This window comes from Nyctereutes procyonoides, unplaced genomic scaffold (assembly GCF_905146905.1).
Source record: "Nyctereutes procyonoides isolate TBG_1078 unplaced genomic scaffold, NYPRO_anot_genome, whole genome shotgun sequence".
In the NCBI taxonomy this organism is placed as follows: Eukaryota; Metazoa; Chordata; class Mammalia; order Carnivora; family Canidae; genus Nyctereutes; species Nyctereutes procyonoides.
Window position 1 is genome coordinate 31,110,484 of NW_026575049.1, and position 14,316 is coordinate 31,124,799.

Here is a 14,316-nt window from a genome sequence, read left to right on the forward strand (position 1 = left end):
TTCAAGCAGCTGTCCCAGGTTTGCCGTGTGGCAAGGAGCTGAGGCTTCCTCTGGGGAGCCAGCATCAACTGCCATGTGTATATACATGAGCCATTTTAGAAGCCGATCCCAACCATCAGATGTCTGCAGCTTCAACTGACATCTTGACTTTGACATCATGAGAAATCCTGAGCTAGAACCATCTAGCTTATGTGCTCCCAAATTCCTGACACTGAAACTGAGATAATAAATAAGTATTGCTGTTTTAAGCTGCTGTGTTTTGAAGTAGCTTATTATGCAGGATTGGATAATGAATATCTGGTAAACCATAGACTTCGAGAGCATCAACTATGTTTTATTCATCATGGACTCTGGTCCCTAGCCTCTCCTTGGTACCTGGCCCACATTAAGTGTTCTAGAAATGCTTATTTAAATGATCCCAACTGACCAAAAGTGTATTTTGGGGGGGTTTTTGTTTTGTTTTGTTGCTGGCAAGGGTAATGCAAATGCAGAGGACTCTGTCTTATAGATATGAATCTCATCTTTCCTGTTGCTTTAAATATCTTTAATATAAACAATGAATAACAAATAGCTAGTACTTCTATATAGCACCAGAAATCTCATAGTCCTATGGAGTATGCACTGTAGAGATGCCCATTTTATAGATGAGAAAAGGGAGGTACATTCAAGTTGAATTACTTGCCCAAAGTGACCTAGCTAGCGAATGATAGAGCTGGGATACAAACCCAGGCAGTCACACTCCAGAGTGCACGCTGTTAATCAGTTTAAAAGCGTGGATTTTAGAAATTGAGCCCTTCCTATGGCAGGCGCTATGCCAGGCACCTTAGTTCTCCTGCCTCATTTAATAATTTTCCAAACCTTGTATGATATGTATCATTTTCTCTATTTTGTGGGTGACAAGGTGGAGGCTTAGAGAGATGAGCTTGCCAGTCTTGAGGTGGTGGAGCCAGATTTAGAGGCTGGCCAGTCAGATGCCCGAGCTCGTGCTTGTTCCGTGGTCCTCTTCCATGGCATCTCCCAGAGTCCCCGCCCCACCCGAGCTCCTCACCCTCCTTTCTCAACAATTATGTTCTGAACATACAGGTTGGTTGCCAAGACGACCACTCCGAAACAACATGAAAGGCAAATGACTTTTCGAACATTCTGCAGCTAGGATGACTTCTTTTTTTAATTTTTAAAAATGTGTCAAGGTGATTTGTAATCCACAGGAAAATGTTGATGTGGGTGAGAAGTCTATTTTGAGCAATAAATATTTCCAGGATGATGGAGGAAAGCTTACAGACTATAAATACAACAACTCCCTAGGAAGAGAGCAGGATATGCTACTATCATCCCTATTATACAGATGAGAAAATTCAGGTTCAGAAAGACCGAGAAACCAGGAATACCCAACTCCAGAGTCCTCGTATCTAATTGCCATGAAAAACTGCTCCTTGGTGAATGAAGGTTTGGTTGGAGACAGGCTCAGTCATGACAATACAGGAACCCAGAGGAGTGAAGAGCACACCTGGGCCCAGGGGCAGTGGGAAGGGAGGAGAGAGAGACACTCTCATCATTTCAAAGTAGAATGTCTCCAACTGGGGACTGAGAGATAGAAGAAGGAAAAGCTTGGGTCCTCATTTCCCAGACTTCATGCGCTGTGGTAGTAATACCTGACCTGGAGACTCGGGGCAGGGTGGGGCGGGTGCAGGAAAGGTAGCTAAAATGGTAAGCAGAATGCTCAGAAGGCATTGCCTGGCACCCAGGAAGCACTCAGGAAAAGCTAGATGATATTTTCTACTGTTCCCATTAATGGGGCATCCCAGTGCCTCCTGAAAGCCAACATCTTCAAGAAGAAATGTGCACCGTTCCTTGATAAAACCAGCCCTTCTTTCGGTCTTTCTCTTGTCTATCAAAGGTCGGCAACTTGGCATCAATCGCATTGAGACATCAGTTTCCTTCACACCCTGTGCTTCCATCCCCAGGTTACTACCCTGGTCCTGTTTTCTGAGTAACTTCTCTGTGGACCACCCAGCATCAGATGAACCCTAAAATCACTTGCAGCACTTCATAGAAACTCCCCTTGGGGTCTGTCGGCTGAGGAATTGACAGTTTGGGGAAGGTGAATTTTCGCTTGAGAGCATCACCCACTCCCTACTCTGCAAAGAAACCCTGAAAACCTGGGATTGCTTACGCTCCTTTATGTAAGTGCATTAGGTAGGATTTTTGAGCACGATTGCATTTTTGCTAATTAAATCTTAGAACATCCTGCTTAGAATTATTAACAACCATTGCAAGGATAATTGTCCATTAAAAGAAACCTAACTTTCATTTTTATTATTGTTTTAATTACATAAACCCTTTGGTGTGTTCATAGTGATGAAGAACATGCTAGGTTATTGCTCTGCCAGGTGTTGTCATCTTATAGGATGCTTTGGGGTTAAACCCTCCAGGTTTCTGCAGTGTGCCTCTCAGGATGGTCTTCTTTCTGTTGACCCCATGGCTTAATGTTCCTGATTGGACTGGAGTTTATTACAGGGTAGAAATGGGATTTGGTACCAGTAAGGGTTGCACCAAGAGACTGTCCCAAAGGTTGCATGGGTGACCACATCCATCCACTTTGGTGAAAGCGGTCTTGTTTTGTTTTGTTTTATTTTAGTAGGGTTTTCCTCCTAAAATCAAAGGTATTCGATCCAATTTGGAGATCTACCAGAGGAGGCTTAAATTTCCAACATCTTAGTTTGTGCTTTTGTTAATAATCTAGGTAGGAAGGGCACTGGGGTGCTGCAGTTGGTTAAGCGACCATTCTTGGTTTTGGCTCAGGTTGTGACCTCAGGGTCTTGAGATCAGGCCCTGCATAGGGCTTCAAACTCAGTGGGGAGTCAGCTTAAGACTCTCTTTCTCCCTTTTTCCTTCTATCCCACCTGGGTGCGTGCTCTCTCTTTCTCTAAAATAAATAGGTAAATCTTTAAAAAAAAAAAAAAAAAAAAAAGCTAGGGCAGCTGTGTGGCTCAGTCGGTTGAGCATCTACCTCTTGATTTAGGCTCAGGTCATGGTCTTGGGGTAATAAGATTGAGTTCCCAGTCCGGCTCCATGCTCAGTGCCGAGTTTGGTTGCCCTCTCCATCTGCCCCTCCTCTCTCGGTGTGTGTGTGTATGTGTCTCTCTCTCTCAAATAAATAGAAATCTTTTTTAAAAATAATCTATATAAGGATCCTAGGGAAAGATGATGAGAGACTTATTTTCCTCTGACAAAACGATCTTCACTCCCTTTACTATCAAAGATAGCATCATTTCCTGCTTTTATCAAGTCCAGCATCTTGAATCATCTACGCATCCACAGTGCTGACAGACTATCACCGGGAGAAGAGGAATGGCCTTTGCAGAGGCCAGCTTGATGTCCACCCTCAGGCTGGATGCTTTGTCATTCTCCCAGCAGTATTGCAGAATGAATGTTCCAAGCCCCCATTTTGCAGATGAGAAAACAAAGCCTCACAGAGGTAAAATGATGGAACTGGTGGTGTTAAAGCCCGGGCTTTGGGGCGGAACAAGCCATGCTTCTTCCATTGCACTGTCTGGACCCTGGACTTCAGTAGTTATGGATGTTTCTGCTGCTGGTTGCAGGAAACGTCAAAGGTAGGATTTAAACCCAGGCCTGGCCAACTCTGCAGTCATGCACGTTCATCAAACATTTTTTGAGTAATGACTGTGTTGTTACCACAGCAAAAATGACATCGTCCCTGCTTCAGGGAGTTCCAGCCCAGAGCTGGCGAGAGACATGGAAAATTAGACACAGCGTGAGAGCGTGCTGTGCTAGAGGAAGGGAAGCAGCTTGCTCCAGGAGCCCTTGCCCAGCCTGAGGCCCTGGGGAGGTGACGACTGGGGGGGTGCTTTCTAAGCCGAGGCTTGAAAGAAGAGCAGGATTAGACTAAGGCAGGGTGGGGGGCATATTATATTGTACTTCAGAGAGAGCCATTTATAATAAATGTATCTGCTTCTTACCACACATTCTTTACCCGCCCCCCTAGATTCCTCAGTTTTCTTTCTGGGGTTTTCTCTCTGAATATAAACTCATTCAAATGCTTCCTTTACCTCTAATTGAACACTCTGACTTAATTGATTATGTATTAAGTCGGGGACTTGGGGTGACATTCCAGCCTGGGCTCATGTTGAGATTAATTTATTCCTGTCGTCCTACTGTTCTGTGATGCATCTGAGTGCCTCACATGTGTGTTAAAAATAAAGCCTAGAGTCAGGGCAATCTAATTAGATGGCTCAACCCAACGCTCTGGTGTTCAGTCTTCACCAAGCTCTCCTGCTTTGATGGTAACCAAAATAGATGAATAAGTTAATCAAAGGTCTGATTAAATAGCACAGCTCTGCAGTGTGGACCCGTGATTGCCAAGCTTCAGTTCAGGCCAATTCTCAGGGGAGAGAAGATGCAGAGCTGAGTTCCAAAGACTGGAGCTTTCATGAGGGAAGTTTTTTTTTTAAAGCCCACTGGAGGCTCTTAGGCAAGGAGCCCCCGGCCCTCAGATCTAAGCTGATGGCTAGTTAGGATGCTAACTCCAAAGGGAGGCAGACCTTCCCTCGGCAGGTTCTAAATGGAGTTTTGCATGCCTCACTGAGGGATTGTAGACAAATCACTTATTTTCCTGTACCTCTTGTCCATCTACCCGCCTGTCCATCCTTCCATTTGCACACCAACCCAGCCTACCTGTCCATGCTTCCATTTTTGCCCACCCACCACCTTCTCATAATAGCATTTTGCACCTGTTCAGTAGAAGGCATTGAGCTGTGGTCTTGCCATCACTCGTTTAGTTGAGTGACTGTGCTGGTTGTGTTCGGTTTGCCCTTCCCAGTGCTCTCTGGGCCTTCTCTGCCCTACTCTGTGCCCCATGAGGCCACTTCACAGGGCCATGGCTCTGAGATCACTTTCCATCTGCTTCCATTTGGGTTTGCACAGGGGGCGCCCTAGAGGGAGATGGGTGGTTTAGGAGGGGAGAGAGGCTAAGCGAGATGCCTCTCCATACTCCATCCTGTGAGATTGCTACAAGTTGGCCTTGACCCTCTACCAAAGTTCACCGTTCCTGCCTGGTGGCTCATTCATATGGCCACTGTCTCCAGATTCCAGCAGCAGCTGGCAGCAGCCCTTCTGGCCTTGGGTGAGAATAGCCCCTTACTCTCCATCTTCACAGGTGCCACATGTTTCCTTGCTGCTGGCCCTAAATTATGCATACACTTCAGTAAATTGTTCTTCTGTCACCCCATTTCCCTCAGATTACCCAGTCTGAGTGTGCCGCTTCCACCCACACCCTGACTGATACAGTGCTGCAAGCGGTAGAATCAACTGCCTTTTGTAAATGACAGACTCTCAGAGAGGCCGAACCCACTTGTTCAAGGTGATGTGCCAATTAAGTGACATCAGAATCTGACTCCATGTGGTGCCTGACTCCAGAATCTGAAGTTTAAAGCTATGTTGTACCCCAGAGCCCTGCCCCCCTTCAGTATAATGCGGTCAGAGAGGCATGGCCATCTAAATGCTTGACAAGCTCAGGGGGAATCAGGAGGAAGGCTGGGAGCCTCTGTGTGCTGAGGGTCCTTTGTGCACCAAACCTTCGAATCCTTCCATCTCCTTTGAGTTTTACATGAGCTATGTGATATAAGTATCATCTCCATTTTACAGGGAAAGGAACTGAGGCTTAGAGAGACCATTGCCTTGTATGGGGCTGGGGTTCAGATTTTGGCTTTGGTTCTGCTTTCCCTTTTCCATGCTGCCCGGGAACATGGTGTCGGGGATTCTTTTCCCAAAACTGACATGTGGTGACCAGTTACATCCATCAGTTTATGTTTTTTCTTTTTTTTTCCCCCTGGTTAAAATTGCACATGTATTGAAAGGACCATTGTAAAACTGAGGATAAGGAGTAGCTGACATTTTATTTTCAAATAAGCTGAAGATAAATGCAGAACACAAAGTGGGTTTGAGGGATGGGGTGGATCGTTTTAGTTACCACAAGGGTCCTTTGTCATAGCTTTCCCCAAGGCAGCTTCTGTGTTCCTGTTTTCCCACCATCACCAATGTTGGTATGTTTAAAAAGAAGGCTAAGTATTCTTAGTTTTTTCTTTATAATGATAATAGTTGCTCATTTTGAAAAGTTGAAAAGTGTGCTGAAATATCTGTGTGGTGTGGGGTGTGTTCAGAGAGGGACCCATCATTCCAGAATGACCATTATTAGTAATTTGATACATGCTTCTGTTTCTTCTTTCTGCATAAATTTGGGTAGATATGCTTTCATGTTGTTTGATTATACATAATGATTATTAAGCAAAAGTAATTTTAAAACTTGCCTTTTTTCTTTTAGCATCACATGAAAGGTTTTTTTTTAGTACATCTTAATCTACATGGCTCATAGCCATTAAATAGTATGTTATCGGATTTTTTAAAAGCACGTTTTAATTAACTGTCCAGTTTTGGGGCATTTGGATTATTTCTATTTCTTTTTATACCATGGTGATGCACATCTTTAGGAATAAAACTGGTTTCTCATTTTTAAATGTTATTATTTTTTTTTTTTAGAACAGTGACCTCAGAATGGTATTATAAGGACAAAAGGGGTGAATGTTTTTTGGACTCTCAATAGGGTGGCCACATTTTCCACTGAAGAGTTCCATTATCAGTGGTAACTTTTTGGGAATAAGTGTGGTTTGGCTTTCGTGGAGGCTTCCCATGGTAGCTAGGTTGGGTCCCTATCCATCACTACTTTCATATATGTCCTATACCTTTGAGAGCTTTCAGCATGCTGGTATTCTATATTATTTTCAACCTTGTCTTGCGTACCAGGTGATACTGAGATGTGTGGCTTTCTGACAGATCTACCCATGTGTGGGGCCTTGGTAGTCCTGTTACATCGTATGAGGATTTCAGTGGTGGCTTTCTGTTGGCTGTTCATTACTGTCTGTGGCTGTGTCTTTTGCTCCCTAGTGAAGAGTGTTGCATAGCTCAGGACCAGGTCTGTCTGGTGTGCTTGAGAACCAGGAGAATGGAGCAATGCTAATTGGCCCAATTGCAGCTCAAAAAAAAAAAAAAAAATAGATAAGCATAAGCTTTAACAATACCACTAAGATAGCAATCTTTAATGACAGAATGTGATTTCAGGAAATAGATCTACCTAGGAATAGTTAGGTACTGTTTTCATTGCAAAAAAAAAAAAAATTATGATCCAATTTTTATACTTTTATTTTTATAACATATTTTTAATTTCTCTGACAAGCGTATATCATTTCTATAATAAAAATTTTATTTAAAAAAATCTGAGCCTAGCATTTGTAAATAATAGTTATTTCATAAATATTGCTTTTGCTCCCTCTTGATTCAGATGCATTTTCTTCGAATAAACTTCACATGCCAAACTATAAATTTACATAAATCTTGAAGAAAATATTTATTTACTGAGCAAATTTTTATTGAATACTTTTTATGTACCAGACACTATTTACAATGTTTAATAATGCTTATGCAAAAAATGAATGTAATGATTATTTTTTCCCCCTTTTTTCTACTCCTTCTCTTCCATGCCTGGTGTAGTCTGAAGTATCTTGGATCCCCAACAAACACTACTCTGGCATTTATGGTCTGATGAAGCTTGTCCTGACCAAGACTCTTCCTGCCAACCTGGAGAGGGTCATTGTCCTTGACACAGATATCACCTTTGCGACCGACATTGCAGAGCTGTGGGCCGTGTTTCACAAGTTCAAAGGTAATTATAGTCCATTTCTCCTGGTATCTTTGAAGGTGTCATCAGGCCAAGAAGAGTGATTGTATTTTTTGTTAAATGTGAGGCCCACGCTTAATGAGTTCATGTTAATGAAATGGACAGGAGGTAGATATGTAGTTAAGTATCAACCCTACTGGTATTTGAAACACATTCGTATCAAACTGGAATTTGTCTGCGTTTCTTTAGTAAATGAAGAGGTAGACTGTGTTCACAGGAAGAACCCAATTTAGGATGGTTTATAAGAGATGAATGTCAAATGTGTATATTTTGTGTGCAGATAATTGAGTGTTGACTTACCTGCATTTATCAATTTTGTTTTGTTTTGTTTTTTAATCAAATGATACTTTGATTGTTGAGAAGACCTTTGAAGGCGTGGAGATGGGTATTGATTATGGTGTTGGGAGATGTACTTAGGGCCTTTTGTTATTGTTCTTAGGGCTTTTGCTTTCATTAATATTTTGGCTTATAATTTTTTTAAGGAGGTATATAAGTTTCACTTCATAAGACATTCCTTCTTGTCTGGTTAGTTTCTTCATAGCCATTATTGTAGCTCTTGTCACTGCCTCAGGGTGTATAAGATGATGTGGTGAGCAATTGTGAGCTTGGTAGGTGTACATGACTCTGGCACGGATACATAGGAGAAGTAACAAGTTAGCACAAATCTTGGGCTTTTATTTTAATCCCCCCTCCAGATGTCTTCCTTAAAATTGCATCCTTACAAATTCTTCTCTATATTAAACAAATGCAGTGAGAGATAAATTTGGGAGTAAGATTTTTTTTTTTTATTTCTTAGTTTTCTCTTTAAAAATCTCATTCTGGCTCTGTTTAAAATCTCTCCTGCTACTTCTCTGTAGCTCCTTATCCTATGAAGGTGAAATGCTACTCAGTGATTTAAAATCACCACATTTTCATAAATTATAAGATATTCCAGTTGGTTTCTGTTTCCATTCATGGATAGAAGAGTAAATTCCTTACCTACTCAAGTCGCTGCCTGCTTCTTTGGCCAGGGTGGAGCAGTGGGAGGATGGAGGGGGAATCTCTTAGCTCCAGGTTAATTGAAAAAAGTCCTCAGCCTATCATGGGGGAGATACCCTGACCCTCAGACTCTTTCCCTTGTCAGGATCAAAATTTAAACTTTCCTTACCCATGTCAATAATGACACTAAGAAAGACATCATTTAGCAAAACTTTTGAGACTGAGTTGGTCGCTCAGCTCTGTGTCTTTATAGAGCGTTGGAGTCTGTCCTTTCAATTCACAAAGAAACTGCAGCTGAAGGCATGCCGAGTTAGAGTTCTTCCCAGACTTCAGACCAGAATGCACATATCTGTCGACTTCCGTGTACATCTCTTGCCAAGTTCCCCTATTATTTCTGCTTGTTTTTCTGACTACATTGAATGAACTCCTTGGGAATAGGTTTTTGGTTGTTTTTTTTTTCTTTTTTTTAATGAGGTAGGAGGGGCAGAGATAGCTGGAGAATCCCAGGCAGACTCCCTGCCCAGCACAGAGCCTGATGTGGGCCTCAATCTCATGACCCTGAGATCATGACCTGAGCTGAAGTCAGGAGTCAGATGCTCAACTAACTTGAGCCATCCAGGCAACCTTGGGGAACAGTTTTTTAAAAAATAATTCTGTGATACTCCCATTTTCATGCTCATGTCGAGTATTCGGTGATGTGTTTCTTCAGCAGACATTTATTGCATCTCTACTGGGTGTCGCTGATATGCTGGACTCTGGAAATAAAGAGATGAGCAAGAATGAAAGTTACCACTTCTCCTGGAGGGGATCGGAGAAGGCAGCTGGGAGGGCATCACAGAGGAGGTAGTCATCATGCTCTGACTTGCTTGAGAGAAGTGGTTGTGGGCAGTTAATGGCCACATTCCCCTTTAGGAATAAAGGACTTTTACTGCAGCTGCTGGGAGTGCCACTTGCAGATGGCAATCAACTATTAGTCCCTTGGAGTAGGCCACGGGTGAAGTCACATGCCCGGGGCCATACCCCTCATCCTGGGGAATGTGGAATCTTGCAGGGTCTGCTGTAACACTCCCTGGAGAACCCCCCTCACAGCTGGATTTCTCCCCCTGCCCAGTCCTCTTACCTTCCCTTTCCAGATGCCCTTCCTAAGATAGCTCCCTAAATTAACCTCCTGCATGCTGACTCCCATATCAGAGTCTGTTTGCCCAGAAACTCAACCTGCAATTTGCATTTAAAGCTACAAGTCTCCCTGGAGAAAGTCTAACTTAGCAAAATCACTGAAACAGGTGGTCACTAATTGTTGCATTGTAGCTAGGATATCCCATTTATTCTGTGCCAGCCAGGACCTGCCATAGTGCTGGTAGGGTTCTGAAGCCAGTAACAACATCAGTATAATCGTGGTGTTAAATTCCCCAATATCATCTGTGGAAAGGGAGCCGCCCAAGGATTGGGATACTGGGGCAGAGCAGAGTGTATGGGCCAAGGTCAGGACAGGGATGGGGCACTTGAATGGAAGCAACTGAGTTAATGAGCTGCATTTTATTTGTTTATTCTTTTATTGGTTTATTTCTAGCACTTGTTAGGTCCCTGCTGTGCAGAAGAATATATTAGATGCTGCTGTTACCTAAAACTGTCGAGAACACAGCACCTGCCTTCAAGGCGCTCACAAACAAGGCAGGCTGCCTTATATTTTTATCTATCACCAGCAAAGGAGTATAAAAACATCTGAGGTTTTCCCATGCCCACTCTAACTTTTCTGGGAAAATACGGAGATGAAAGGAAAATAAGTAAGCTCTCCTCTTCTCCATATGGTACTCTTTTGGAGGAGGTTGGTTTTTTTTGTGTTTTTGTTTTTTGTGTTTTTTTTGTTTTTTTTTTTTTTTTTTTTTGTAATTATTTTTTTCTAAACTGGAACAAATAGAAGCCAGGTCATAGAATAGGAAGAAAGCCCCTTGGCGCAGATAGAAAGTTCTGATCCAAAAGGGAGAGTTCTCCTCTCTTAAAGGCAATTACAGTTGGCATCCTTCACCGTAAACATTTTGAGTGACACTAATGCAGTTTGGCCTTGTTCGTTTTTCTCTGTTTTACAACAGCGAGTTATCTGGGGCTTTTGTGTTCAGATCACATATGCTTGACTCCTTAATGGCGCTATGAGATTTCCCTCATCTAAATCCATTATGTGGAGACTCTAGTAAGAAGCCTTTTAGTAAAGGCTTAGACTCATCCTCCACCTCTGCCACGGGCAGCTTTGTGTACCTCTTGGGGATGTCCACATGCCCTCTGAGCCTTGACTTCACCTAAATGGCAGGTTCCTCCCTCTCTGCAGCAGCAGTCTGCACCCTTAACACCAGCTGCGACTGCTGGAGGATTTTCAGAGCCACTGCTTCTCAGCAAAAAGAATTGGATGTGCCATGGATGGCTAGAATGAGGAGCCACCCAGTCAGTCACATAACTGAGCTTTTAATAGTTGCCAAATTGTTTCCCAACTATTGGGAATGTTGCAAGAATAAGAGAAACCTAGCCCCTCCCCTGGCAAGTGTATATTCAATTGGAGAGAAGACTGACAACAAACAAGTAAAATACATAATATATTGGATGGTGACTAGAGCTTGCTCCAGAGGAAATTGCTGAGAGCAGATGAGGATTGCCTCTGTCTTTGTGCACACGCATTGTTTTAATATTCAAATACGGTCATAATGGAAGCTCTTACAAAAAAGGTGACATTTGGGATGCCTCGATGGCTCAGTCAGTTGAGCATCTGAATCTTGATTTTGACTCAGGATCATGAAATCAAGCCCTGCATCAGGCTCTGTGCTCAGCATGAAGTTTACTTAAGACTCTCTCCCTCTGTCCGCCACCCCACTCATACTTATGTGCTCTGTCTCTCAAAGAAAAAAAAAAGTGACATTTAAGCAGAAACCTGAAGAAGTTGAGAGAATAGCATGCCAGGTGCCTGGAGGAAAGTGAAACAGTGTCCTAGGCATAAGGAACAGCAAACGTGAAGTTTTGGGAGCCATGTGGCCTGACCTGTTTGAGCAATAGGATGGTATGAGCCCGGGACAGCCAGGGGCTGGTGGGTCAGATCCATCTGACCCCAGGGAGGCCTCCTTCGTCAGGCAGAGAGAGGATTGTGCATTTTCCTTCAGTGCGGACAGCCATTGTGCAGCTTTGAGCAGGAGTGATGTGACCTGTTTGATGTTTTTAATGGGTCATCCTGACTACTATTTGAGAACAAGTGGAAGCAGGGGGAACACTTCAGAGATGGGGCAGCCACGGGCCAAGTGGAGCAGTGCAAGTGAAGATGTCATAGTAGGGATACATTTTGGAGGTGGAGGCGTCAGGATGTTTTGCTGGTTGGATGTGTGGGTGAGAGAGCAGAGGGCAGGATGCCCGAGCTGTCTCGGCAGACCGCGCCACAACGGCATGAAGAGGATTTGCATTTGGGACCCTTTAAATCTGAAATGCCTAATTGGACATCCACATGGAGACGGTGAGGAGGAGGCAGATAAATGAGTATTTGGAAAGCAAAGGGAAAGTACTATTTCCTAAGGACGTCTTCTGTTTCAGACACTGAGCTAGAAGCTTTATACATTTGAAAAACAGAATAAACTGGACCCAGGAGAGGCTAAACTTTTCCTGCTCAAAGAGCTATTCGCAGCAGAGCTGAGCCCTGGACCATCTGGCTGTGGAGTCTGCGCTCTGCCTCCGGCCTCTCCGGCTCCCTGATGGCGTGGGGCTGGGGGGGTATGGACCTGGGAGGGTGGTGCACCTTAGTTGGGCTGTGGCCACTGATCGCGAGTCGTCCACCACCCGAGTGCCATAGGTTTACTGCACAAAAATTTGGAAATGATATCTGATTTTTGCAGTATGAAGGGGCTTTTATGAAAGCATATATAATAAATATACCCCCATAATTTGAAGCTTTTAGAAGAACGCCATGTTCAACATACTATTTTTATTCTGGAGAAGAAATGCCTTCCCTTTGGGAAGAGTATATTGCCATAGTGTAAAGCTCTGGCCTCAAAACAGGTCTGGTAGGAGTGTCAGGCACAGGTGGGCATTACCCTGCTCACCCCCATGGTGCCACAGTATGGGCACATATGTCACACCTGTGGGTATTTTTTTAGGAACTAATAGACTCACTGTGGACTAATTACAGCTAACATTTTTGAGCACTTACTCTGTGCCAGCCACTCTGTTAAGCACTTTATGGTGAAACTCATTTAATCCTTACAAGACTCCCATGAAGTAATCATTGTTAATGTTTCCATTTTAAAGATCTGGGAGCTCAAGCTTAGGGAGGCAAAATAGCATGCCCAGCACCTCAGGTCTTAAATTGTATGGCTGAGATTTGAACTCTGATGACCCGACTCTGAATCCAATACCCTTTACTGTGTACCTACACTCCTAGAAGAGCAGATGGTGGAGCTCAGAGTCTCTGTGGAGAGACCTCTAAGTTAGATAGTTGAGAGCAGTCTAGGTGACCGCATGAAGCTGGGTGTAGAGGGCAGGCCCAAGGCGATGCAGACTTTCAGAGAAGAGCAGTGTGGAGGCAAAATCAGGGCCTTAGAGAAGTGTGGTTTCCCCAGGATCTGAGAAATAAAATTTTGGTTTCCAGACTTCTGGCCCATCTGCTGACATCCCAGAACATCATCTCTAAGGTAGCTGTGAGCCCCAGGATCTCTGTTCTTGTATTCCTCATGGTCATTGGAAGGGCAGCAGAATTGGGGTCACTCTGTGACCATGGGCGGGTTACCTGACTTCCCTGGGCCTCAGTGGACCAGGACCAGTGCATGGGTCTTTGTTGAGGAGTGCATAAGATGATGTGCATTGTTCTCTAAGGACTTTGACCAGAGGGTATGGGGTAACTGTAGGTGTTGTTCAGCTGTGTCTGCTGCATTACCTTGCAGCTTTTTCCACAAAGCCATCGGGGCTGGGGTGGCTCTGAGTGGGAAATAACACAGAAAAGCTGAATATGAAAAACCTTGAAAGTATTACTATTGAGAAGACATTTGTAGAACTTTTGTGATTATAATCACTTGCCTTGAAGGAGTTTTTAGTCACTTTTAACATTTCTCTGGGTCATGTCTCTATTTCTCTTTTTTTATTTTTATTTTTTAATAATAAATTAATTTTTTATTGGTGTTCAATTTAACAACATACAGAATAACACCCAGTGCTCATCCCGTCAAGTGTCCCCCTCAGTGCCCGTCACCCACTCACCCCCACCCCCCGCCCTCCTCCCCTTCCACCACCCCTAGTTCGTTTCCCAGAGTTAGGAGTCTTTCCTCATCATCGGTACTTTTCTAATTCCTAGCTGATTTTCCACTTGGGAAATTCGATGGCCTTTTACATCATGTCCTCCTCGTACACTTTGGGTCTGTTGTCCGTGCTGCCTTCCGCTCACAGTCCAGGAACTAGCTCTTTGTTTCTCTCCTTAGATGTTCGTGGACAAGATAGATGTTCTTGTCCATTCTACAAGCCGAGATGCTCACCACTGGGAGAACACCAAAACAGAATTCTGTTCCTGGCAAAACTGGCAAAGGTGTTTTAATGATTTTTTTTTCCCATTAACTTTGAAAGGGATCTGC

The 14,316-nt window shown here is 43.6% G+C and overlaps 1 protein-coding gene across 4 annotated transcripts in view; it reads left to right on the top strand.

Moving 5' to 3' along the window:
- Positions 1–14,316, top strand: part of LARGE1 (LARGE xylosyl- and glucuronyltransferase 1) — a 525,183-nt gene that overhangs the window by 292,028 nt on the left and 218,839 nt on the right. For all 4 annotated transcript variants that reach the window (XM_055328305.1, XM_055328304.1, XM_055328306.1 and 1 more), the window contains exon 6: positions 7,564–7,735. In XM_055328305.1, the coding sequence (XP_055184280.1) occupies positions 7,564–7,735 (172 nt within the window). The remainder of the gene's footprint in view (positions 1–7,563; positions 7,736–14,316) is intronic.